Source organism: Bufo bufo, chromosome 1 (assembly GCF_905171765.1).
Source record: "Bufo bufo chromosome 1, aBufBuf1.1, whole genome shotgun sequence".
In the NCBI taxonomy this organism is placed as follows: domain Eukaryota; kingdom Metazoa; phylum Chordata; class Amphibia; order Anura; family Bufonidae; genus Bufo; species Bufo bufo.
The window spans coordinates 16,440,160-16,466,355 of record NC_053389.1 but is presented as its reverse complement, the minus strand read 5'-3'; the positions used below and the strand labels follow the sequence as shown (position 1 = coordinate 16,466,355).

Below are 26,196 nucleotides of genomic sequence, written 5' to 3'. Positions count from 1 at the left end.
ACTTTCAGATAAGTATTGTCTGTTCTTATTGTTTTGTGTTTGTTATATTCCATATTGTTTGTATCTGGTCCTGAGACAGAGACTTCCATTCGTCCATCTGGGGAGGAATGGGTTGTCTCTGGTCCTAACCTCATTCCAGGGCCATATAGGGATATAAGGGCCTAGGTATACAGCATATGAATATTCCTACCTTTATGGTCTATTCATATTGATAGGTAGTTAGGGCCCGGATTAGGGTTGTTTAGGAGGTGACCTGTTACTTCCCTAGTTTCCAGGCCCAGTTACTGTACCCCTTCCCTCCTGTGTTTAGCGTGGAGTTTTCCCCCCCACACTGATCGTGACATTTGGCTTTTTGGTGAAATTTCAAGTTGAACCTCAAATGCACTCTGAACTTTACAGGTGCACTTAATGTGTCCTACTTTAAACTTTTGAATGCACATATCCAACTGTTTAATGTTTCAGTATGTTTTATACAACTTGCTGTTCTCTAACAATAAGCTTAACAGCAAAATTCACAACAGGTGTTTGATCCATGAATCGCCCAACAAATTTCCTGGCTAAATTACAATTGGTAGTTAAAGAGTCCTCCTCATCATGCTGTTCACATTTTGACATCATGAGACCAAGACAACAACTAACAATTGATCAACAGTACCTCGCCGTTGCTAGGCTTCAAGCAGGATATTCTCAGGCATAAGTAGCCACTGAGCTTAGAGTGTCATACAGTGTCATCAGCAAGTTGCAACAGAGATACAAATAGACTGGAAAAGTCACAGAAAGGCATAGAAGTGGAGGTCCGTTGGCCGCATACCAGACAGATGACCACTTCATTGTTTACAATGCCCTGTGGAACCAGATAAATGCCTCACAACTCCAGGCACATTCAAGGGGGTGAGAGGCACCCAAGTGTCAGATTAGATTATTTAAAACCATTTACATCAGCGTGGTCTGAGTGCTAGACGACCTGCAAGGGTACCTGACCACACCACCAGGCACAGGCGTCATAGTCTTTCATGGGGAGCATCTACGTTGGACGAGGGACTAGTCGGCCTCAGTGCTGTTCACTGATTAAAGTCGATTCACTCTAGCAGAAATGATGGCTGCCAACGATGCTGGAGACGTCAAGGAGAGTGCTATGCATCAGCCACTGTTGTCTGGTATTACAGTGTGGACAGGTGTGTCTATTCAATACAGAACTGCCCTACACTGTGTGAATGGTACAGGGACAAGCCCATACCACTTGCCATACGACTTGAATAACATCATTATTCTAGTCATTGTGCCTCTGCATAAATTGTTTGAGATGAGGAAATCACCATTGCATGTTTTTACTTACATGTTCTACTTTCATAATATAATATTACTGTATTGTGAACTTTTTAAGTTTTACATAAATTTCACCCGAAAGCCAAATATCCCTAACTTTCTGTGAGTAGTGTATGTGACTTGCCTGTCATTCTGACGCTCAGTAACTGTTCCACTACCAGAAAAGACTAACTATGCATGATGCTGCACTACACAGTGATGTACACCAGGAGAGATTCTGCCTTAAGTTTAACTGCAGGGGGGGATAGACCTGATTTAATGCACTTTGTGACAAATTAATTCAGACCAAAGCAATTTTTGGGGAAAAAGTCGGCAAAGCGACCAAATCTAATTTGTGCATCTCTAAATACCACCCTACAGTGACAGCATAGAGACATCACTATGATTGCGCCCAGCATTTGATCAGGTGGCCTGTCTGCTACTCTTCAGTGTCCTATGGTAGGATAAGCAGTTTTCTATTGCACGTCTGGTTAGTTCCTGGTCTGGAGAGCCCTTGTCTCTGGTGGTGAAGCTGTTGCCCAGGACATGAGATGTGTAACAATGTTACAGTGTGAGTAATCTGATCGTATAGAGAGCAGCAGATTGTGTCAGACAAATAAAAAATACACTTTATAGACATCTTAAATATATTTTTCACATTTTCTTCCAGATTCCCCATCTATGAAAATCACCATGGAAGGTAATAATAATAGAATGTTATGTCTAAAAAATTTACAATATAGAAACAGGAATATAAGAAGAAACAATGGGACAGATTTACTAAAGCTGTGTAACATATAGGCAACATAAAAGGGTAAAAGGGAACAGTAAACAGGGAGATAGAATGATAGATATAAAATAGATAGATATATTAGATAGATTGTAAGCTCTTGCGGTCAGGGTCCTCTACCCCTCTGTACCAGTCTGTTAATAGTTTCTTTATTGTATTTTTATATTTGTGTAACCTCGGATAGATGTACAGCACCATGGAATTAATGGCACTTTAAAATAAATAAATAATAATAATAATAATAATAATAATAATAATAAATAGAGAGATAAATAGATAGATAGATATTCGATAGAAGATATTTCCATCTGTGATTTCATACCTCGCTCTCTTAGGTGCTGATACTGATGATATCACCGCTGTAAATGTGACGGACGGGATTTCTATAACTATGAAGTGCATTGTAGACAGTAACCCGGAGGCTTCCATTACTTGGTATAAAGAAGACATTGAGGTCCAGCGGACTATAAGTGACCGGACTGTCACCTTTACACTCAGCAAAATTACCCTGAGTCATGCTGGGAGATATCGGTGTTCTGCAAAGAATGAACATGGGGCCGCACACAGGACGGTAGAAATGATATATCACAGTAAGTATAAAGCATTTGTATTACACATATAATACGCTATCCGTTCATCTATCTGCTCCTTTCTGTAGTAATTCTCGAGGTCAGATACATTCTACATTTAGGATCTGGGCCACTTTTCAATGTAGTCTATGTTTAGAGCAGTAAATAGGATTAGACCTGGATTATGGCACATTTACCATCTGTGAAATACTTAAAATATCACAGAAGAGTTGCAAAAAAAATACATACAACACAATGCAGTTAACCAGACGTAAAAGTAACACAAAAAAGATCTTAGATGATAAATGACCCCGAGTATCTTTCTTGTGAAAATCCTGGCCTCTAATCCTGAAATGCTTCTTCTTGGTGCCTATGGTGCACCGAAAAACATATTTGCAAGAAAGAAAAAAAAAACATTTATCAGGATCAGATGACCAGAATTTTACTAGAAAGGTAAAGTTATGTTTTGGAGCTCCTACTGTACATGGCAGTATGCTTACTCTGAGACCCATTTTACAGGTGACAGACTTGCTTTGGAGGTGCGTGAATTTCTTGAAATTTGTAGTGGGTCTGATTTCAACAAATCAGTTGTAAGAATCTGTATTTTCAGGCAGTGTGCATCCGTTTGCTGATGTGCGTCAGGTTGGTTTGGTGCTTGAAAAAACAGTTTCATCTTCGTTGACAAACTATGTTGTCTGCTCCTGGTGCTGCTTGATGCTAAAGATAACAGCTGTCAGCATGTAAGAAACCAAACATGAGAGTGTTCTTGATCTGGCCAACTGTTGTGAAGGGTGTTTTATTCACCGAAGAATTCTTCTGTCATCCACCACAGTTGTTTTCCGAGGTCTCCTGGGTCTTTTGGTGTTGCTGGGCTCACCTGTGCGTTCCTTCTTTTTAAGAATTTTCCAAACAGTTGTTTTGGCCGCGCCTAATGTTTTTGCTATCTCTCTGATGTTTTTTTTTTTTTTGAGCCTAATGATGGCTTGCTTCACTGATAGTGACAGCTTTTTGGATCTCATCTTGAGAGTTGACAGCAACAGATTCCAAATGCAAATAGCAGACTTGAAATGACCTCTGGGCCTTTTATCTGCTCATTGTAATTGGGATAATGAGGGAATAACACACACCTGGCCATGGAACAGCTGAGAAGCCAATTGTCCCATTACTTTTGATCCCTTAACAAGTGGGAGGCACATATGCAAACTGTTGTAATTCCTGCACCGTTCACCTGATTTGGATGTAAATACCCTCAAATTAAAGCTGACAGTCTGCAGGTAAAGCACATCTTGTTCATTTCATTTCAAATCCATTGTGGTGGTGTATAGAGCCAAATGTTAGAATTGTGTAGACGTCCCAATATTTATGGACCTGACTGTATATACTATACAATTTTATTTAAAAAATATATATTATAATTAGGGTTGAGCGAACCCGAACTGTAAAAAGCGCCAAGAAAGCACCGAACACTAGTGTTTGGTGCTTTCTTGGTGCTTTTTGAAAGGCACAGCAGCCAATCAACAAGCGTCATACTACTTGCCCCCAAGAGGCCATCACAGCCATGCTTACTAATGGCATGGCTGTAATTGGCCAGAGCAGCATGTGACCCAGGCTCTATGTAAGCTTGAATCACGTAGCGCTGCACGTCACTCTGCGGTTACAAGTGTAGGGAGAGGATGCTGCTGGACTTGTGATTTCAGGGAGAGAATAGGAGAGAATCTAACTCAGCGATCTACAGAGAAAAAGTTGTGTGGGTGCAGGGCACTATCGTTTTACCCTGCCCTGAGCTCATTGACCAAAAAATTTTATGCAAACTCATCTGAGCTTTTGGGACATTGCAAATCACATTTTTTTTGGGCAAACTACAACATCTGGATTAGTCAGTGTGCAATTTAAGGTAGAAATACACCCATCATTTTCTGGGGTTTTAAAAACACACTATCTTTTTCAAAAAACAGTATTTTCCAGATCTGCAAGTGTTAAATTCAATTATATATATTAATATATAGAGCTTTCATATTCTGTTACCAAAAAAATACTTTTTTGGCAATCTACAACATCTGGATTAGTCAGTGTGCAATTTAAGGTAGAATTACACCTATCATTTTCAGGCCTTGCAGCATCAGCATGTGTGAAATTACAGGTTTATATACTGTTGTCAAATTCAGTTGTTAAACAAACACTCGTTTGGGCACAAAAAATTTAGTTGGCAGCCTTTGATGTCATTGTGAGATACACCCTTAATACTTTTGGGTTACATTCAGAGATTTTAAATACCGCCATTTGGTGCACCAATATTGAATTCAGGCCTACACTGGTTCTGGCCCTGTGAGATACTCGCTCTACATACAGGGGTTTGATTCAGGGATTTGAAATACAGCCATTTTAAATACAGCCATTTTGTACAAAGAAATATTTACTTCAGGCCTACACTGGTTCAGGCCCTGTGAGATACTCCCTCTACATACAGGGGTTGGAATCAGGGATTTGAAATACAGCCATTTGAAATACAGCCATTTAGGGCAAAGAAATATTTACTTCAGGCCTACACTGGTTCAGGCACTGTGAGATACTCCCTCTACATACAGGGGTTTGAAATACAGCCATTTGAAATACAGTAATTTTGTGCAAATTAATATTTTCTTCAGGCCTACACTTGTTCAGACCGTGTGAGATATCCACTCTACATACTGGGGTTCAGGCCCTGTGAGATACTCCCTCTACATTCAGGGGTTTGATTCAGGGATTTGAAATACAGCCATTTTGTGCAAAGAAATATTTACTGCAGGCCTACACTGATTCAGGCCCTGTGAGATACCCCCCTACATACAGAGGTTTGAATAAGGCATTAGAAATACAGCTATTTCAAATACAGCCATTTTGTGCAAAGATATATTGACTTCAGGCCTACAGTGGTTCAGGCCCTGTGAGATACTCCCTCTACATACAGGGGTTTGATTCAGGGATTTAAAATACAGCCATTTTAAATACAGCCATTTTGTGCAAAGAAATATTTTATTTAGGCCTACACTGGTTCAGGCCCTGTGAGATACCCCCCTACATAAAGGGGTTTGAATCAGGGATTTGAAATACAGCTATTTGAAATACAGCCATTTAGGGCAAAGAAATATTTACTTCAGGCCTACACTGGTTCAGGCCCTGTGAGATACTCTCTCTACATACAGGGGTTTGAAATACAGCCATTTTAAAATACAGCCATTTTGTGCAAAGAAATATTTACATCAGGCCTACACTGGTTCAGACCGTGTGAGATACCCCCCTACATACAGAGGTTTGAATAAGGCATTAGAAATACAGCTATTTGAAATACAGCCATTTTGTGCAAAGAAATATTGACTTCAGGCCTACACTGGTTCAGGCCCTGTGAGATACTCCCTCTACATACAGGGGTTTGATTCAGGGATTTAAAATACAGCCATTTTAAATACAGCCATTTTGTGCAAAGAAATATTTAATTTAGGCCTACACTGGTTCAGGCCCTGTGAGATACTCCCTCTACATACAGGGGTTTGAATCAGGGATTTGAAATACAGCCATTTGAAATGCAGCCATTTTGTACAAAGAAATATTTACTTCAGGCCTACACTGGTTCAGGCCCTGTGAGATACTCCCTCTACATACAGGGGTTTGATTCAGGGATTTGAAATACAGCCATTTGAAATACAGCCATTTTGGGCAAAGAAATATTTACTTCAGGCCTACACTGGTTCAGGCCCTGTGAGATACTCCCTCTACATACAGGGGTTTGAATCAGGGATTTGAAATACAGCCATTTGAAATGCAGCCATTTTGTGCAAAGAAATATTTACTTCAGGCCTACACTGGTACAGGCCGTATGATATACTCCCTCTACATACAGGGGTTTGATTCAGGGATTTGAAATACAGCCATTTGAAATACAGCCATTTTGGGCAAAGAAATATTTACTTCAGGCCTACACTGGTTCAGGCCCTGTGAGATACTCCCTCTACATACAGGGGTTTGAATCAGGGTTTTGAAATACAGCCATTTGGAATGCAGCCATTTTGTGCAAAGAAATATTTACTTCAGGCCTAGTCTGGTTCAGACCGTGTGAGATACACCCTTTACATACTGTCGTTCTTTTCTACTATTAATTAAACACTCATTTAGGGCAAGATCCTAAATTAAAAAAAATATGAGGAGAGTAAAAATATGGGACGTGGCCCAGGTTGTGGTGCTCCTGGTGGAGCTCCTGTTGCAGGGAGAGGACGTGGTCGATCTGTGCCAGCTACACGCACAAATGAAACCCCTTCCTCAGGTGCGATTTGGCGACAAAACCTGCAGCGTTATTTGGTAGGGCCGAATGCTGCTCTACGAATGGTGAGGACTGAACAAGTACAGGCGATAGTAGATTGGGTTGCTGACAGTGGATCCAGTTCCTTCACATTGTCTCCCACTCAGTCTCCTGCTGAAAGATCACAGTTGGCACCTGCAGCCGATGTCCATCAGTCTTTCACCTCACCCCCTGTCACGACCATGGTTATGGTCGTGACTCCTTATCCGCATGCAGTTGCCTGCGGTTTTGGTTTTGTTGTCAACCACATGGTGAGGGCTGCTTGTATGTTACCTCACATGTGGTTGCCGCTGGCAACATGTTTGTATTTGGCAGCATAGCAGCCTGAGCTGTTGCTAGGCAGCTTGCTGTCAGGTGCATGCGGGTACACCTGGCAACCTGTCTTTATAGGTGTGCCTTTTGTTCGTGTGGTGTGCACTTTCCCGTCGTGTTGTGCACGAGGTTGTATGTGTGCATTGTGACACTTTAGGTCACTTGCGGTTGTCTGTGGCAACGTCTGGTGTTTTAGACATGTGGTGGCAGTGTCTCGGCCTTCTGGCTGTTTCCCAGGACATGCTTGCCACGCATGTCGTTGCCGGCGGTAACAGCTGCACTTTGATTGTTGTTTGTACACTTCCCCTTTAAGTGGCAGTCTTCCCTTGCCTGGTGTAGGAAGGGTTAACTCCCTTCCTTGTGTGTGAGCACTGGGTGTGTCTGTGTGTGGGTGTGGCCACTTGGGGCTATTTAGCTCCGGCTGGATGCCAGACTCTGAGGGGTACTTCAGCCATGGTTAGCTGGAGTCATCCTCCTGGTTATATACCATCCGCCAGTGAGGGCCACCCTTGTGGTCATAAGTTTATGTATGATGTTATAAAGATGTTTCTGTGGTCTCTTTGTTTATTGCAGCTATGGTTTCCTGGGTTCCTGTGTGATGTTGGTGTGTGCTGTGTCCGTTTGTGTTGTTGTGGACAGCAGCACTTGTACATGGGTTCCAGGCTGTGTGTCTGTGGCAGGTAGGTGTTGTACTTCTTTCATTTACCTGCCATTGCCATATGCTATTTATGTTCCCCTTCCTTTGCAGTCTGGCCAGTGAGACTCCTGTTCATCCGTGTCTTGGAGGAACAGGTCGTCTTACCCTGCTCCTAGTCCAGGGCCACCCTGAGGGCTATTAGGGATTATAGGTTCCAGAGTATGAGCCCTCCCACCATCAGGGTCGGCTCATACGGCTAGGAGACAGGGTCAGAATTAGGGACGTATTACGAGGTGACCTGCTCCCTGATTCCTGTCCTGGCCAAGCAGCGACCAGCATCTTCTGTCATCGCACGGCTGAGGGTTTCTCCCATCCTCAGCCGTGACACCCCCTTGCAAATCAGCCAAGCAGTCTGAGCCCCAAGTCATGCAGCAGTCTCTTCTGCTTTTTGATGACTCTGTTAGCAAGGTTTCCCAGGGCCATCCACCTATCCCTGCCCTAGAAGTGAAAGAGATTGAGTGCACCAATGCCCAACCACTTATACTTCAAGATGAGTACATGGGAGGACCATCGCAGCACGTCTGGGATAATGACAAAACACAGGTGCCAACTACTGGGGCTTTTGAAAGTGTGCAGACCGACAAGGAAGGCAGGGGTGAAGACTGGGTGGAAGATGATGTGGAGGACGATGAGGTCCTCGACCCCATCATGGAATCAAGGTCATGTGAGTGACCGATGTAGTTCGGAGGCAGAGGTGGTGGTCGCACAGAGCCACCAGCACAGCAGAAGAGGGAGCAGAGTGCAAAAGCAGAGCGGCAGTCCTTTAGACAGTACGCCTGCTACTGCCCACCGCAGCAAGGGACCGAGCACACCAAAGCCAGCTCCAAGGAGTTCCCTGGCGTGGCAGTTCTTCAGACAATGTGCTGACGACAAGACACGAGTGGTTTGCACGCTGTGCAATCAGAGCCTGAAGTGAGGCATAAACGTTCTTAACCTGAGCACAACTAGAGATGTCCCGAACTATTCGCCAGTGAATAGTTCCCGGCGAACATCGCTTGTTCGCGTTTGCCGCGGCGGGCGAACATATGCGATGTTCGGTCCGCCCCCTATTCATCATCATTGTGTAAACTTTTACCCTGTACCTCACAGTCAGCAGACACATTCCAGCCAATCAGCATCATACCCTCCCTCCCAGACCCTCCCACCTCCTGGACAGCATCCATTTTAGATTCATTCGGAAGCTGCAGTGTCACAAATTTGACTTAGTTGTAATCGCAATGCGAATTCAACTTTGCTGGGTTCCTAATGGTTGGCGTTGCTGTGGCTGGTGTCACCCGGTGCGGTAGAAAATGGTGTCACCCCTGCTACCCCCCCCCCCCCCCGAAGCCATAATAAAGAGATAAAGAGAAAAAAAAAGAAGTCACAAAGTCAGCTCCAATCAGATATCTGCATAGACCCAGAGTCTTGGTCTATGTGCAGATATCTGATTGGAGCTGACTTCTTATTTTCTCTTTTGCACATAGAAACATAGAAACATAGAATGTGTCGGCAGATAAGAACCATTTGGCCCATCTAGTCTGCCCAATATATCTGAATCCTATGAATAGTCCCTGGCCCTATCTTATATGAAGGATGGCCTTATGCCTATCCCATGCATGCTTAAACTCCTTCACTGTATTTGCAGCTACCACTTCTGCAGGAAGGCTATTCCATGCATCCACTACTCTCTCAGTAAAGTAATACTTCCTTATATTACTTTTAAACCTTTGCCCCTCTAATTTAAAACTGTGTCCTCTTGTGGTAGTTTTTCTTCTTATAAATATGCTCTCCTCCTTTACCGAGTTGATTCCCTTTATGTATTTAAAAGTTTCTATCATATCCCCTCTGTCTCTTCTTTCTTCCAAGCTATACATATTAAGGTCCTTTAACCTTTCCTGGTAAGTTTTATCCTGCAATCCATGTACCAGTTTAGTAGCTCTTCTCTGAACTCTCTCTAGAGTATCTATATCCTTCTGGAGATATGGCCTCCAGTACTGCGCACAATACTCCAAGTGAGGTCTCACCAGTGTTCTGTACAGCGGCATAAGCACTTCACTCTTTCTACTGCTTATACCTCTCCCTATACATCCAAGCATTCTGCTTGCATTTCCTGCTGCTCTATTACATTGTCTTCCCACCTTTAAGTCTTCTGAAATAATTACTCCTAAATCCCTTTCCTCAGATACTGAGGTCAGGACTGTGTCAAATATTCTATATTCTGCCCTTGGGTTTTTACGTCCCAGGTGCATTATCTTGCACTTATCCACATTAAATTTCAGTTGCCAGAGTTCTGACCATTCTTCTAGTTTTCCTAAATCCTTTTCCATTTGGCGTTTCCCTCCAGGAACATCAACCCTGTTACATATCTTTGTGTCATCAGCAAAAAGACAAACCTTACCAGCGAGGCCTTTTGCAATATCACTTATGAAGATATTAAACAAAATTGGTCCCAGTACAGATCCCTGTGGAACCCCACTGGTAACATGACCTTGTTTTGAATGTTCTCCATTGACTACAACCCTCTGTTGTCTGTCACTCAGCCACTGCCTAATCCACTCAACAATATGGGAGTCCATGCTCAATGACTGCAGTTTATTGATAAGTCTTCTATGTGGGACAGTGTCAAAAGCCTTACTAAAATCAAGATATGCGATGTCTCAAATCTAGATATGCGATGTCTACATAAACGTTTAAACTATATTCCTTAGTAAAAATGACCAGTCCAGACCATGTGGGTCTATATTTATGAGGTTCCCCCTGAGCAAAGATTAGTAAATATGGCTGGGTGGCCCCAGCCCACAGTTAAACCCAACCCCTTATGTCTCCTGGCCTGGGGCCGTCTCTATAATAATCCACCAGTAATTTATGAATGGGGTTAGGTTATTAACTTATTATTATTGGGGTATTATTAAAATAATTTGCCTATAAAGTCAGAGCCGCTCTACCTACCTCCTCCTCCCGGCACCAGAGACTCCTGCAGTCACACCCCCGTCCACCTTTACCACGTGACGGTGCGATGTGCTTGCTTGCTTGCAAAGTTTAGAAGTTGAACTTGTGAGTGAGAACTCCTGCGCCGGCAGGCCGCGGGTGACACCCCATCAGACTGGTGTCACCCGGTGCGGCCTGTACCCACCGCACCCCCCTCGCAATGCCACTGGATATAAGTTGTAATCGCAATGCGATTAATACAGGTTATATTAATCGCATTGCGATTACAACTTATATCTGAGTTCCTAATGGTTGTATTGCTAGAATATAACGAAGATTGAGAATATAGTGTTATATTCGTCAATTCTAGCAATACAACCATTAGGAACTCAGATCTAAGTTGTAATCGCAATGCGATTAATATAACCTGTATTAATCGCATTGCAATTACAACTTAGATCTGAGTTCCTAATGGTTGTATTGCTAGAATTGACGAATATAGCGAATATAGCACTATATTCTCAATCTTCGTTATATCCTAGCAATACAACCATTAGGAACCCAGCTCTAAGTTGTAATCACAATGCGAATAATACAGGTTATATTAATCGCATTGCAAATTTAACTTACCACACTCTGCGTCAACTACGTAATTTTCCATGGGAGTTTTGCCATGGATCCCCCTCCGTCATGCCACAGTCCAGGTGTTAGTCCCCTTGAAACAACTTTTCCATTACTATTGTGGCCAGAAAGAGTCCCTGTGGGTTTTAAAATTCGCCTGGTTCGCCCGTTCGCGAACATTTGCGGAAATTCGCGTTCGCCGTTCGCGAACTGAAAATTTTATGTTCGCGACATCTCTAAGCACAACCTGCATGACCAGGCATTTAAGTGCAAAGCACGAGCTGCAGTGGAGTAGACACTAGGGATGAGCGAACCCGAACTGTATAGTTCGGGTTCGTACCGAATTTTGGGGTGTCCGTGACACGGACCCGAACCCGAACATTTTCGTAAAAGTCTGTGTTCGGGTTCGGTGTTCGGCGCTTTATTGGCGCTTTTTGAAAGGCTGCAAAGCAGCCAATCAACAAGCGTCATACTACTTGCCCCAAGAGGCCATCACAGCCTTGCCTACTATTGGCATGGCTGTGATTGGCCAGTGCAGCATGTGACCCAGCCTCTATATAAGCTTGGGTCACGTTGCGCTGCACATCACTCTGCTGATTGAAGCATAGGAAGAGGTTGCAGCTGCGACGTTAGGGCGAGATTAGGCAGATTAATTCCTCCAAAAGACTTCATTCTGTGATCGATCTGCAGCTGTGGATCATCGAAGTGCTATTATTGACTTGCTCACTTTTTTGAGGCTGCCCAGAGCGTTTTTAGATCACTTTTTTTCTGGGGTGATCGGCGGCAATTTTGTGACTTGTGGTGCGCCAGCACAAGCTATCACCAAGTGTATTTAACCATCAATAGTGTGGTTATTTTTTGGCCATATATTACATCAGCTGCAGGCTGAGCCTGTGTCAACGAAGTACATTTAACCATCAACAGTCTGGTTATTTTTTGGCCATATATTACATCAGCTGCAGGCTGAGCCTGTGTCAACGAAGTGCATTTAACCATCAACAGTCTGATTATTTTTTGGCCATATACTACATCTGGTGCAGGCTGAGCCTGTGTCACCCAAGTGCATTTAACCATCAACAGTGTGGTTATTTTTTGGCCATATACTACATCAGGGGCAAGTTGAGCCTGTCACCCAGCGCCTAAAAAATAGACCTGACATTTCTATTCAACCAAATCTGTACTGTTTTAGCTGGTCAAGTTATTTGTAGTGACCGTAAAAGCACTTTTTTTTTTCTGGGTTGAAAAACTATTCCCAAATTTGCCATTCTCAAAATAACTAGTTTCTGGTATTTGAGTCCTACTTGAAATCTATCCCAAAAAGGATATCTTACATTGAAGATACTGATAAAGTCATTCAGAAAAACCTAAGACACACGCTACCGTGCAGATAGAAGTCTGATTCTGTGATTAAACCTATACCTGTCACACAGCGCAAAAAAAAACAGGCCTCACATTTCTATTCAACCAAATCTGTACTGTTTTAGCTGGTCAAGTTATTTGAAGTGACCGTAAAAGCACATTTTTTTTTCTGGGTTGAAAAACTATTCCCAAATTTGCCATTCTCAAAATAACTAGTTTCTGGTATTTGAGGCCTACTTGAAATCTATCCCAAAAAGGATATCTTACATTGAAGGTACTGATAGTGTCATTCAGAAAAACCTAAGACACACGCTACCGTGCAGATAGAAGTCTGATTCTGTGATTAAACCTACAGTCATGAGAAAAAATTAGGACACCCTTTGAAAGCATGTGGTTTTTTGTAACATTTTTAATAAATGGTTATTTCATCTCCGTTTCAACAATACAGAGAGATTAAAGTAATCCGACTAAACAAAGAAAACTGAAGAAAAGTCTTTTCAAGATCTTCTGTAAATGTCATTCTACAAAAATGCCTATTCTAACTGAGGAAAAAGATAGGACACCCTTGCCCCTAATAGCGAGTGTTACCTCCTTTGGCTGAAATAACTGCAGTGAGACGGTTCTTGTAGCCATCTACCAGTCTTCGACATCGGTCTGAGGAAATTTTACCCCACTCCTCAATGCAGAACTTTTTCAGCTGTGAGATGTTTGAGGGGTTTCTTGCACGTACAGCCCTTTTCAAGTCACCCCACAGCATCTCAATGGGATTCAAATCTGGACTTTGACTTGGCCATTCCAGGACTCTCCATTTCTTCTTTTTCAGCCAATCTTTGGTTGATTTACTAGTATGTTTTGGGTCATTGTCATGTTGCATGGTCCAGTTCCGCTTCAGCTTTAATTTTCTAACTGATGGTCTCACATGTTCTTCAAGCACCTTCTGATACACAGTAGAATTCATCGTGGATTCTATGATGGTGAGCTGACCAGGTCCTGCTGCAGCAAAGCAGCCCCAAACCATGACACTTCCACCTCCATGCTTCACAGTTGGTATGAGGTTCTTTTCTTGGAATGCTGTGTTTGGTTTACGCCAAACATGTCCTCTGCTGTTGTGTCCAAATAATTCAATTTTGGACTCATCTGTCCAAAGAACATTATTCCAGAAGTCCTGGTCTTTGTCAACTTTATCTCTGGCAAATGTCAGTCTGGCCTCGATGTTTCTCTTGGAAAGCAAAGGTTTCCTCCTTGCACACCTCCCATGCAAGTTAAACTTGTACAGTCTCTTTCTGATTGTAGAGGCATGTACTTCTACATCAACAGTAGCCAGAGCCTGCTGTAGTTCTCGAGATGACACTTTAGGGTTTTTGGAGACCTCTTTTAGCATCTTGCGGTCTGCTCTTGGGGTGAACTTGCTGGGGCGACCAGTCCTGGGCATGTTGGCAGTTGTTTTGAAAGCCCTCCACTTGTAGACTATCTTCCGGACAGTGGAATGGCTGATTTCAAAATCTTTTGAGATCTTTTTAAATCCCTTCCCAGACTCATAGGCTGCTACAATCTTTTTTCTGAAGTCCTCTGACAGCTCTTTTGCTCTCACCATGGTGCTCACTCTCACTTCAACAGTCAGGAGCACACCAAACTAAATGTCTGAGGTTTAAATAGGGCAAGCCTCATTCAACATGCAGAGTAACGATCTACTAATTATGTGCACCTGGTGTGATATACCTGTGTGAGATCTGAGCCAATTTAAGAGGGAATACATGTGAGGGTGTCCTATCTTTTTCCTCAGTTAGAATAGGCATTTTTGTAGAATGACATTTACAGAAGATCTTGAAAAGACTTTTCTTCAGTTTTCTTTGTTTAGTTGGATTACTTTAATCTCTCTGTATTGTTGAAACGGAGATGAAATAACCTTTTATTAAAAATGTTACAAAAAACCACATGCTTTCAAAGGGTGTCCTAATTTTTTCACATGACTGTATACCTGTCACACAGCGCAAAAAAAAACAGGCCTCACATTTCTATTCAACCAAATCTGTACTGTTTTAGCTGGTCAAGTTATTTCTAGTGACCGTAAAAGCACATTTTTTTTTCTGGGTTGAAAAACTATTCCCAAATTTGCCATTCTCAAAATAACTAGTTTCTGGTATTTGAGGCCTACTTGAAATCTAACCCAAAAAGGATATCTTACATTGAAGGTACTGATAGTGTCATTCAGAAAAACCTAAGACACACGCTACCGTGCAGATAGAAGTCTGATTTTGTGAATAAACCTATACCTGTCACACAGCGCAAAAAAAAACAGGCCTCACATCTCTATTCAACCAAATCTGTACTGTTTTAGCTGGTCAAGTTATTTGTAGTGACCGTAAAAGCAATTTTTTTTTTCTGGGTTGAAAAACTATTCCCAAATTTGCCATTCTCAAAATAACTAGTTTCTGGTATTTGAGGCCTACTTGAAATCTATCCCAAAAAGGATATCTTACATTGAAGGTACTGATAGTGTCATTCAGAAAAACCTAAGACACACGCTACCGTGCAGATAGAAGTCTGATTCTGTGATTAAACCTATACCTGTCACACAGCGCAAAAAAAAACAGGCCTCACATTTCTATTCAACCAAATCTGTACTGTTTTAGCTGGTCAAGTTATTTATAGTGACCGTAAAAGCACTTTTTATATTCTGGATTGAAAAACTATTCCCAAATTTGCCATTCTCAAAATAACTAGTTTCGGGTATTTGAGGCCTACTTGAAATCTATCCCAAAAAGGATATATTACATTGAAGGTACTGATAGTGTCATTCACAAAAAACTAAGACACACGCTACCGTGCAGATAGAAGTCTAATTCTGTGATTAAACCTATACCTGTCACACAGCGCAAAAAAAAACAGGCCTCACATTTCTATTCAACCAAATCTGTACTGTTTTAGCTGGTCAAGTTATTTGTATTGACCGTAAAAGCACACTTTTTGTTCTGGGTTGAAAAACTATTCCCAAATTTGCCATTCTCAAAATTGTGGTGAACGGGAACAATGAGGAAAACATCTAATAAGGGACGCGGATGTGGACATGGTCGTGGTGGTGTTAGTGGACCCTCTGGTGCTGGGAGAGGACGTGGCCGTTCTGCCACAGCCACACGTCCTAGTGTACCAACTACCTCAGGTCCCAGTAGCCGCCAGAATTTACAGGGATATTTGGTGGGGCCCAATGCCGTTCTAAGGATGGTAAGGCCTGAGCAGGTACAGGCATTAGTCTATTGGGTGGCCGACAGTGCATCCAGCACGTTCACATTATCTCCCACCCAGTCTTCTGCAGAAAGCGCACAGATGGCTCATGAAAACCAAGCCCATCAGTCTGTCACATCACCCCCATGCATATCAGGGAAACTGTCTGAGCCTCAAGTTATGCAGCAGTCTCTTATGCTGTTTGAAGACTCTGCTGCCAGGGTTTCCCAAGGGCATCCACCTAGCCCTTCACCAGGGGTGGAAGAGATAGAATGCACTAACACACAACCACTTATGTTTCCTGATGATGAGGACATGGGAATACCACCTCAGCACGTCTCTGATGATGACGAAACACAGGTGCCAACTGCTGCGTCTTTCTGCAGTGTGCAGACTGAACAGGAGGTCAGGGATCAAGACTGGGGGGAAGACGATGCAGGGGACGATGAGGTCCTAGACCCCACATGGAATGAAGGTCGTGCCACTGACTTTCAGAGTTCGGAGGAAGAGGCAGTGGTGAGACCGAGCCAACAGCGTAGAAAAAGAGGGAGCAGTGGGCAAAATCAGAACACCCGCCGCCAAGAGACTCCGCCTGCTACTGACCGCCGCCATCTGGGACCGAGCACCCCAAAGGCAGCTTCAAGGAGTTCCCTGGCATGGCACTTCTTCAAACAATGTGCTGACGACAAGACCCGAGTGGTTTGCATGCTGTGCCATCAGAGCCTGAAGCGAGGCATTAACGTTCTGAACCTTAGCACAACCTGCATGACCAGGCACCTGCATGCAAAGCATGAACTGCAGTGGAGTAAACACCTTAAAAACAAGGAAGTCACTCAGGCTCCCCCTGCTACCTCTTCTGCTGCTGCCGCCTCGGCCTCTTCTGCTGCTGCCGCCGCCTCGGCCTCTTCTGCTGCTGCTGCCGCCGCCTCGGCCTCTTCCTCTCCCTCTGGAGGAACGTTGGCACCTGCCGCCCAGCAAACATGGGATGTACCACCAACACCACCACCTGCGTCACCAAGCATCTCAACCATGTCACACGGCAGAGTTCAGCTCTCCATCTCACAAACATTTGAGAGAAAGCGTAAAATTCCCACCTAGCCACCCTCGATCCCAGGATGTTGTTCCCAGCCGCCACTACTTCTCCAAGAGAGCCGTGCCTTCACTGCACAAACAAGTGTCCGATAAAATCAAGTGTGCACTGCGCAACGCCATCTGTGGCAAGGTCCACCTAACCACAGATACGTGGACCAGTAAGCACGGCCAGGGACGCTATATCTCCCCAACTGCACACTGGGTAAATGTAGTGGCGGCTGGGGCCCAGGCGGAGAGCTGTTTGGCGCACGTCCTTCCGCCGCCAAGGATCGCAGGGCAACATTCTTTGCCTCCTGTCTCCTCCTCCTCCTACTCAGCTTCCTCCTCCTCTTCTTCCACCTGCTCATCCAGTCAGCCACACACCTTCACCACCAACTTCAGCACAGCCCGGGGTAAACGTCAGCAGGCCATTCTGAAACTCATATGTTTGGGGGACAGGCCCCACACCGCACAGGAGTTGTGGCGGGGTATAGAACAACAGACCGACGAGTGGTTGCTGCCGGTGAGCCTCAAGCCCGGCCTGGTGGTGTGCGATAATGGGCGAAATCTCGTTGCAGCTCTGGGACTAGCCGGTTTGACGCACATCCCTTGCCTGGCGCATGTGCTGAATTTGGTGGTGCAGAAGTTCATTCGCAACTACCCCGACATGTCAGAGCTGCTGCATAAAGTGCGGGCCGTCTGTTCGCGCTTCCGGCATTCACACCCTGCCGCTGCTCGCCTGTCTGCGCTACAGCGTAACTTCGGCCTTCCCGCTCACCGCCTCATATGCGACGTACCCACCAGGTGGAACTCCACCTTGCATATGCTGGACAGACTGTGCGAGCAGCAGCAGGCCATAAAGGACTTTCAGCTGCAGCACGCACGGGTCAGTCGCACTGTGGATCAGACACACTTCACCACCAATGACTGGGCCTCCATGCGAGACCTGTGTGCCCTGTTGTGTTGTTTCGAGTACTCCACCAACATGGCCAGTGGCGATGACGCCGTTATCAGCGTTACAATACCACTTCTATGTCTCCTTGAGAAAACACTTAGGGCGATGATGGAAGAGGAGGTGGCCCAGGAGGAAGAGGAGGAAGAGGGGTCATTTTTAGCACTTTCAGGCCAGTCTCTTCGAAGTGACTCAGAGGGAGGTTTTTTGCAACACCAGAGGCCAGGTACAAATGTGGCCAGACAGGGCCCACTACTGGAGGACGAGGAGGACGAGGATGAGGAGGAGGTGGAGGAGGATGAGGATGAAGCATGTTCACAGCGGGTGGCTCCCAAAGCAGCTCGGGCCCATCACTGGTGCGTGGCTGGGGGGAAACACAGGACGATGACGATACGCCTCCCACAGAGGACAACTTGTCCTTACCTCTGGGCAGCCTGGCACACATGAGCGACTACATGCTGCAGTGCCTGCGCAACGACAGCAGAGTTGCCCACATTTTAACGTGTGCGGACTACTGGGTTGCCACCCTGCTGGATCCCCGGTACAAAGACAATGTGCCCACCTTACTTCCTACACTGGAGCGTGATAGGAAGATGCGCGAGTACAAGCGCACGTTGGTAGGCGCGCTACTGAGAGCATTCCCAAATGTCACAGGGGAACCAGTGGAAGCCCAAGGCGAAGGCAGAGGAGGAGCAAGAGGTCGCCAACGCAGCTGTGTCACGCCCAGCTCCTCTGAGGGCAGGATTAGCATGGCAGAGATGTGGAAAAGTTTTGTCACCACGCCACAGCTAACTGCACCACCACCTGATACGGAACGTGTTAGCAGGAGGCAACATTTCACTAACATGGTGGAACAGTACCTGTGCACACCCCTCCACGTAATGACTGATGGTTCGGCCCCATTCAACTTCTGGGTCTCCAAATTGTCTACGTGGCCAGAGCTAGCCTTTTATGCCTTGGAGGTGCTGGCCTGCCCAGCGGCCAGAGTTTTGTCTGAACGTGTATTCAGCACGGCAGGGGGCGTCATTACAGACAAACGCAGCCGCCTGTCTACAGCCAATGTGGACAAGCTGACGTTCATAAAAATGAACCAGGCATGGATCCCACAGGACCTGTCCATCCCTTGTGCAGATTAGATATTAACTACCTCCCCTTAACAATATATTATTCTACTCCAGGGCACTTCCTCATTCAATACTATTTTTAATTTCATTTTACCATTATATTGCGGGGCGGGGGTTACGGGACCTCTCTCCTCTGCCTGGGTGCCTGGGCCTAAATGTGTGACAGTGGCCTGTTTCAGTGGTGGGTGACGTGAAGCCTGATTCTCTGCTATGACATGAAGAGAGATTCTGTGCTGACATCAGGCCAGATTCTCTGTTACGGGACTGCTCTCCTCTGTCTGGGTGCCGGGGCCTAAATGTGTGACAGTGGCCTGTTTTAGTGGTGGGTGACGTGAAGCCTGATTCTCTGCTATGACATGAAGACTGATTCTGTGCTGACATAAGGCCAGATTCTCTGTTACGGGACCTCTCTCCTCTGCCTGGGTGCCTGGGCCTAAATGTGTGACAGTGGCCTGTTCCAGTGGTGGGTGACGTGAAGCCTGATTCTCTGCTATGACATGAAGACAGATTCTGTGCTGACATCAGGCCAGTTTCTCTGTTACGGGACCTCTCTCCTCTGCCTGGGTGCCTGGGCCTAAATGTGTGACAGTGGCCTGTTCCAGTGGTGGGTGACATAAAGCCTGATTCTCTGCTATGACATGAAGACTGATTCTGTGCTGACATGAAGCCAGATTCTCTGCTATGGCATGAAGAGACTGATTCTGTGCTGACATGAAGCCAGATTCTTTGCTATGGCATGAAGAGACTGATTCTCTGCTGACGTGAAGCCAGATTCTCTGCTATGGGACCTCTGTCCAATTGATATTGGGTCATTTTTATTTTTTTAATTTTAATTTTAATTCATTTCCCTATCCAAATTTGTTTGCAGGGGATTTACCTACATGTTGCTGCCTTTTGCAGCCCTCTAGCTCTTTCCTGGGCTGTTTTACAGCCTTTTTAGTGCCCAAAAGTTCGGGTCTCCATTGACTTCAATGGGGTTCGGGTTCGGGACGAAGTTCGGTTCGGGTTCGGATCCCGAACCCGAACATTTCCGTTAATTTCGGCCGAACTTCTCGATCCCGAACATCCAGGTGTTCACTCAACTCTAGTAGACACCTCAAAAACCAAGAAAGGTCTTTGGCTCCTTCTGTTTCCTCTTCTGCTGCAGTCGTGGCCTCTTTATCCACCTCTGGAGTGACAGTGCCACCTGGCACCCCGCAAACAGAGGATCTGCTAGCAACACCAACACCTGGGTCACCAAGCATCTCCACAATGTCCCACGGAAGCGTTAAGCTCTCCATATCCCAAACGCTGGAGAGGAAGAGGAAGTACCCCCCTACCCACCCGCGATCCCTAGCCCTGAATGCCAGCATTTCTAAATTACTGTCCTTTGAAATGCTGTAATTCCGACTGGTGGAGACGGATCGTTTTAAAGGCCTTATGGCGGTGGCTGTCCCACAGTACGTCGTGCCCAGCCACCACTACATTTCAAGGCGAGCCATCCCTTCACAACCAAGTAGGGGACAAAATCAGGTGTGCACTGCGCAACGTGCACCTGACTACGGATACGTGGACCAGTAAGCACGGTCAGGGCCATTATATCTCCATAACAGCACACTGGGTAAATGCAGTGGCGGCTAGGCCTGAGGCGGATAGCAGTTTGGCGCATGTCCTTCCACCACCGAGGATTGCAGGGCGCTTCAGTTTGCCTCCTGTTGCTTCCTCCTCCTACTCTGCTTCCTCATCCTCTACCAGCTCCTCATCCGGTCAGCGTAACACCTTCATTACCAACTTCAGCACAGCCAGGGGTAAACGACAGCAGGCAGTTTTAAAACTTATCTGTTTGGGGGACAAACCCCACACCACGCAGGAGCTGTGGATGGGCCTTGAACAACAGACCGATGAGTGGTTGGTGCCAGTCAGCCTCAAGCCCGGCCTGGTGGTGTGCGATAATGGGCGAAATCTCGTAGCAGCTCTGGGACTAGCCGGTTTGACGCACATTCCTTGCCTGGCACATGTGCAGAATTTGGTGGTGCAGAAATTCCTTAAAAATTACCCCGATATGTCAAAGCTGCTGCATAAAGTGCGGGCCGTCTGTGCGCGCTTTCGTCGTTCTCACCCTGCTGCTGCTCGCCTGTCAGCGCTGCAGCATAACTTCATCCTTCCCGCTCACCGCCTCATATGCGACGTGCCCACAAGGTGGAACTCCACCTTGCACATGCTGGCCAGACTGTGCGAGCAGCAGCAGGCGATAGTGGAGTTTCAGCTGCAGCACGCACGGGTGAGTCGCTCGGCGGAACAGCACTACTTCACCACCAATGACTGGGCCTCCATGCGAGACCTGTGTTCCTTGTTGCGCTGTTTCGAGTACTCCACCAACATGGCCAGTGCCGATAACGCCGTTCTCAGCGTTACTATCCCACTTCTATGCCTCCTTGAAAAAACGCTTCTGGTGATGATGGAAGAGGATGTGGCACAGGAGGAGGAGGAGGAAGAGGGATCATTTCGTAGGGTTTCCGGCCAGTCATACCCAAGTGGCTTCGAGGGTGGGTTCCTGCACCCACAAACGCCAGGTACACAATTGTCCAGCCAGGGCACAGTTCTGGAGGAGGAGGAAATGGAAGAGGAGGAACCATGATTACAGCAGGATGGCACCCAGACCAGCTCATGGCCATCACTGGTGATTGGATGGGGGGATACAGAGGACACAGACGATACACCTCCCACAGATGACAGTTTGTCGTTGCCTCTGGGCAGCCTGGCACACATGAGCGATTACATGCTGCAGTGTCTCCGCAACAACCGCCGAGTCAGTGGCGTAGGGATCGCCATAGCAACCATAGCAGTGGCTATGGGGCCCTACGCCACTGGGGGCACGTCCGGGCCGCCTTCTTTTTATTTTTTTTTATTTTTTTACACACACACACACACTCTACAAACAGGCAGCCAGGCCCGAACTGCGGACCGCCCGCCCACTACACTAGTGTAGTGGGCGGGGCGCGGGCGGTCCGCAGCTCAGGCTTGGCTGGGGAGGAGTCAGGACTGGACTGGAGCAGGGCGCACGCAGGGCCGGGCCGACACAGAGGCTGGGGAGGGTCCAGCCAGGCCACTGAGTAAGGAAGATCCGATCATATTCTAACCCCCAGGAGTTCCCATGGTGACGGGGACGCTTGCCTGGGGGTTAGACTATACCATCGGATCTGAGTTTTAACGCTCTCAGTGAGAGCGTGAAAACTCAAATCCGATGGCATATTCTAACCCCCAGGAGTTCCCATGGTGACAAGGACGCTTGCCTGGGGGTTAGAATATACAGGGCCACGCTGCTCACAGAAGCACATTTATAAACTAATTAGTAACTTGAACTTTAATCATTGACATTGGTGAATGCTGATCTCTTTACTTGCATTGGATACCTTACTCTGTCTTAGCTCTGGTAATGGTACAGCAGGCAGTGCGGGCGGCGCTCACTCACTGACGTCACGCGCCTGCTCCTCCCACTAGGCGGCGCAGGCGCGTGACGTCAGTGAGTGAGCGCCGCCCGCACTATTTAGTGGAGGGGGATCTGTGGATGGCACTGTTTAGGGGAGGGGGCCGGGGGATCTGTGGATGGCACTGTTTAGGGGAGGGGGATCAGTGGATGGCACTGTTTAGGGGAGGGGGATCTGTGGATGTTACTGTTTAGGGGAGGGAGATCTGTGGATGGCACTATTTAGGGGAGGGGGATCTGTGGATGGCACTATTTAGGGGAGGGGGATCTGTGGATGGCACTGTATAGGTTAGGGGGATCTGTGGATGGCACTATTTAGGGGGGGATCTGTGAATGGCACTGTTTAGGGGAGGGGGCCAGGGGATCTGTGGATGGCACTGTTTAGGGGAGGGGGATCAGTGGATGGCACTGTTTAGGGGAGGGGGATCTGTGGATGTTACTGTTTAGGGGAGGGAGATCTGTGGATGGCACTATTTAGGGGAGGGGGATCTGTGGATGGCACTATTTAGGGGAGGGGGATCTGTGAATGGCACTATTTAGGGGAGGGGGATCTGTGGATGGCACTGTTTAGGGGAGTGGGATCTGTGGATGGCACTGTTTAGGGGAGAAGGATCTGTGGATGGTACTATTTAGGGGAGGGGGATCTGTGGATGGCACTACTTAGGGGAGGGGGATCTGTGGATGGCACTATTTAGGGAAGGGGGATCTGTGGATGGCACTGTTTAGGGGAGAGGGATCTGTGGATGGCACTATTTAGGGGAGGGGGATCTGTGGATGGCACTGTTTAGGGGAGGGGGATCTGTGGATGGCACTGTTTAGGGCAGGGGGATCTGTGGATGGCACTGTTTAGGGGAGAGGGATCTGTGGATGGCACTATTTAGGGGAGGGGGATCTTTGGATGGCACTGTTTAGGGGAGGGGGATCTGTGGATGGCACTGTTTAGGGTAGAGGGATCTGTGGATGGCACTATTTAGGGGAGGGGGATCTGTGGATGGCACTGTTTAGGGGAGGGGGATCTGTGGATGGCACTATTTAGGGGAGGGGGATCTGTGGATGGCACTGTTTAGGGGAGGGGGATCTGTGGATGGCACTGTTTAGGGGAGAGGTATCTGTGGATGGCACTATTTAGGGGAAGGGGGTCTGTGGATGGCACTGTTTAGGGGAGGGGGATCTGTGGATGGCACTGTTTAGGGGAGAGGGATCTGTGGATGGCACTATTTAGGGGAGGGGGATCTGTGGATGGCACTGTTTAGGGGAGGGGGATCTGTGGATGGCACTGTTTAGGGGAGAGGGATCTGTGGATGGCACTGTTTAGGGGAGGGGGATCTGTGGAAGGCACTGTTTAGGGGAGGGGGATCTGTGGATGGCACTGTTTAGGGGAGGGGGATCTGTGGATGGCACTGTTTAGGGGAGGGGGATCTGTGGATGGCACTGGGGGGGGCATAAAATTATTTTTGCTATGGGGCCCATGCATTTCTAGCTACGCCCCTGCGCCGAGTTGCCCACATTCTAACTTGTGCTGATAACTGGGTGGCCACGCTGCTGGATCCCCATTACAAGGACAACGTACCGTCTTTAATTCCCTCACTGGAGCTTGATCTTAAGATGCGCGAGTACAAGCGCACCCTGGTAGACGCGCTGCTGGTGGCATTCCCACCTAACAGCGGGGGCACAGTGGAAGAACAAGGCGAAGGCAGAGGACGAGAAAGAGGTCGCCAACGCAGCTGAAGCACTGCCAGCACCTCAGAAGGCAGGGTTAGCATGGCCGAAATGTGGAAAAGCTTTGTCAGCACGCCACAACAACCAGCACCACCAGCTGATATGGAACGTCTTAGTAGGAGGAAGCATTTCACCAACATGGTTGAGCAATATGTGTGCACACGCCTACACGTACTGAATGACGGGTCTGCCCCCTCCAACTTCTGGGTCTCCAAATTGGGCACATGGCCTGAGCTTGCCCTTTACGCCTTGGAGGTGCTGGCCTGCCCTGCAGTTAGTGTATTATCTGAACGTGTGTTCAGCACGGCAGGGGGCGTCATCACAGACAAGCGCAGCCGCCTGTCCACAGCCAATGTGGACAAGCTCACGTTTATTAAAATGAACCAGGCATGGATCCCTCAGGACTTTTCCATACCTTGTGCAGAATAGACATGTATACCGGCACTAACCAGCCATTGTTATACTGCAGCGCAGTTGCTCATGTTTGTATTTTGTTTATTTCACACTCTTTTGAAGTATACCTTAATTTTACTAAATTAAATTAAAACCAAAAACCTGTGTTGGCTATCTCGTCCTCCTTCCACCTACTCCGCTACGTCCACCGCCTCCTCAAACTCCTACTCCATATGGAACTCCACCTCATAAATCCATTTTATTTTTTTTGTACATGTTTTATTTTATTTCATTTCACTACTTTGTCATTTACATTTTTGGGTGAAATTCACCAATTTTTGGGTGTATAGTATCACTGCTATGCCTGGTAGACAGGTTAAGCAAACAAATCCAAAATTGTCATTTACTTTTTTCGGGTGAAATTAACAAATTTCAGGGTGTATAGTACCACTGCTATACCTAGTAGGCCCGTTAAGAAAAAAATAAAAATTCATTTACATTTTATGGTGAAATTCACCAATTTTGGTGTGTATAGTACCACTGCTATACCTAGTGGACCGGTAAAAAATTTTTAAAAAATTGTCAGTTAAATTCTCTGATGAAATAAACAAATTTTGGGGTATATAGTACCACTGCTATACCTAGTAGACAGGTTAAACAAAAAAAAAATTGTCAGTTATAAATTCTGGTGAAATTCACCAATTTTTGGGTGTGATGTACCATACCTAGTAGACTGAAAAAAATAAATAAATTGTCAGTTAAATTTTTTGGTGAAATTCACCAATTTTTGGGTGTAATATATCCCTCCTCTACCTAGTTGACAGCTTAATAAATTTCAATAATTTTTCTGTTACATTCTTGGGTTGACATTATACAATTTTAGTTAAAGTGATTTTTATTGAAATATCACAAATAAAAGGCAATTTTGACATAAATGATATAAATTGCATGTGGATTATTCGTTACATGTTATTGCTTGCATAACTTTAGTATTATCCACATTATGATACATTTTGTGTCATGTCTTGTCGATACATTTTTGTTTGTAAGAAAAGGTAAAGTATAGTTAACCTATCAAACATTTTAACATTTTGATGCTTCAACTTTCTTTTTGTCATTTTTAACATATAAGAACAGCATTGATCGTATATTGACCTTAATAATATCAGCCATATCTCTGGCTTGAATGTAATTGTTACACATTCAATGTAACTTGTAATTTTTAACTGTATATAACCTTTAATAAAACAGTGACTTAATGTTGATCGGCTCTTGTCAATACTCCACCTCCCATTATTTTTCTGGATAGTGCTTTAGCCAAGTATCCCACTTTTTTTTAATATAGGCACTTTTTCC

At 45.9% G+C, this 26,196-nt stretch overlaps 1 protein-coding gene across 2 annotated transcripts in view; it reads left to right on the top strand.

The window, feature by feature from the left end:
* The window catches only part of LOC120991856 (sialic acid-binding Ig-like lectin 12), a 999,480-nt gene that overhangs the window by 173,577 nt on the left and 799,707 nt on the right, over nucleotides 1-26,196 (top strand). Inside the window, exon 5 of one of the 2 annotated variants that reach the window (XM_040420621.1) lies at nucleotides 1,976-2,005. The exons of the other annotated variant lie outside the window; for it this stretch is intronic. Coding sequence (XP_040276555.1) covers nucleotides 1,976-2,005 — 30 coding nt within the window. The remainder of the gene's footprint in view (nucleotides 1-1,975; nucleotides 2,006-26,196) is intronic. 2 annotated transcript variants of the gene reach the window in all.